Source organism: Penaeus monodon, chromosome 15 (assembly GCF_015228065.2).
Source record: "Penaeus monodon isolate SGIC_2016 chromosome 15, NSTDA_Pmon_1, whole genome shotgun sequence".
Classification (NCBI taxonomy): Eukaryota; Metazoa; Arthropoda; class Malacostraca; order Decapoda; family Penaeidae; genus Penaeus; species Penaeus monodon.
In genome coordinates this window covers 8,279,583-8,280,033 of record NC_051400.1, presented here as the reverse complement: position 1 = coordinate 8,280,033, position 451 = coordinate 8,279,583, and the positions used below count along the sequence as shown (strand labels likewise).

General features: G+C 42.4%; 2 protein-coding genes across 2 annotated transcripts in view; one reads left to right on the top strand and one right to left on the bottom strand.

Annotated features, from left to right (window-relative positions):
• Positions 1-104, bottom strand: part of LOC119582203 (alpha-(1,6)-fucosyltransferase-like) — a 10,599-nt gene extending 10,495 nt beyond the window's left edge. Inside the window, 1 exon segment of the mRNA XM_037930434.1 lies at positions 3-104. Within this exon segment, the coding sequence (XP_037786362.1) occupies positions 3-104 (102 nt within the window).
• The window catches only part of LOC119581728 (alpha-(1,6)-fucosyltransferase-like), a gene marked incomplete at its 3' end in the record, with an annotated part of 49,931 nt that overhangs the window by 21,053 nt on the left and 28,427 nt on the right, over positions 1-451 (top strand).

The following is a 451-nucleotide window of genomic DNA, read 5'->3' as shown; positions in this document are numbered from 1 at the left end:
GCCTGTTCCCCGCTCTGTGAGGGCGTATGGCTAGCGCTCCTCGGTGGAGCTGTCAGAGATAGCCTGTTCACTCCACTTTTCTGCCCCTCTAAGACAACAAGCATTATATATGAAACTAACAGGAAATAACTGAACTAGTGCAAGTGTAAACAGTAAATCATTAATTGGAATGACATATTATGAAACTAAGGATAGCAATGACAGCGATACAGTCAACAAGGAGTCGGTGTAGTTTAGTGCTACGCCCCTTCTCAGTATCCTTAATTAACACTGGGAATGCAGTTGAAACGGAATGACTCAAAGGTATTCCTTTTGAATTAACAAAACTAAAAAGAGGATGTGGATGGCTTTCTGACGAAGTAATATTGAAACTAAAAACCCTCAAACTGGTTCATAACTGCAGTGCAAGTCTGGCCAGCACGCAACCAGGAGAATAAGGAAGCTGAGAGTT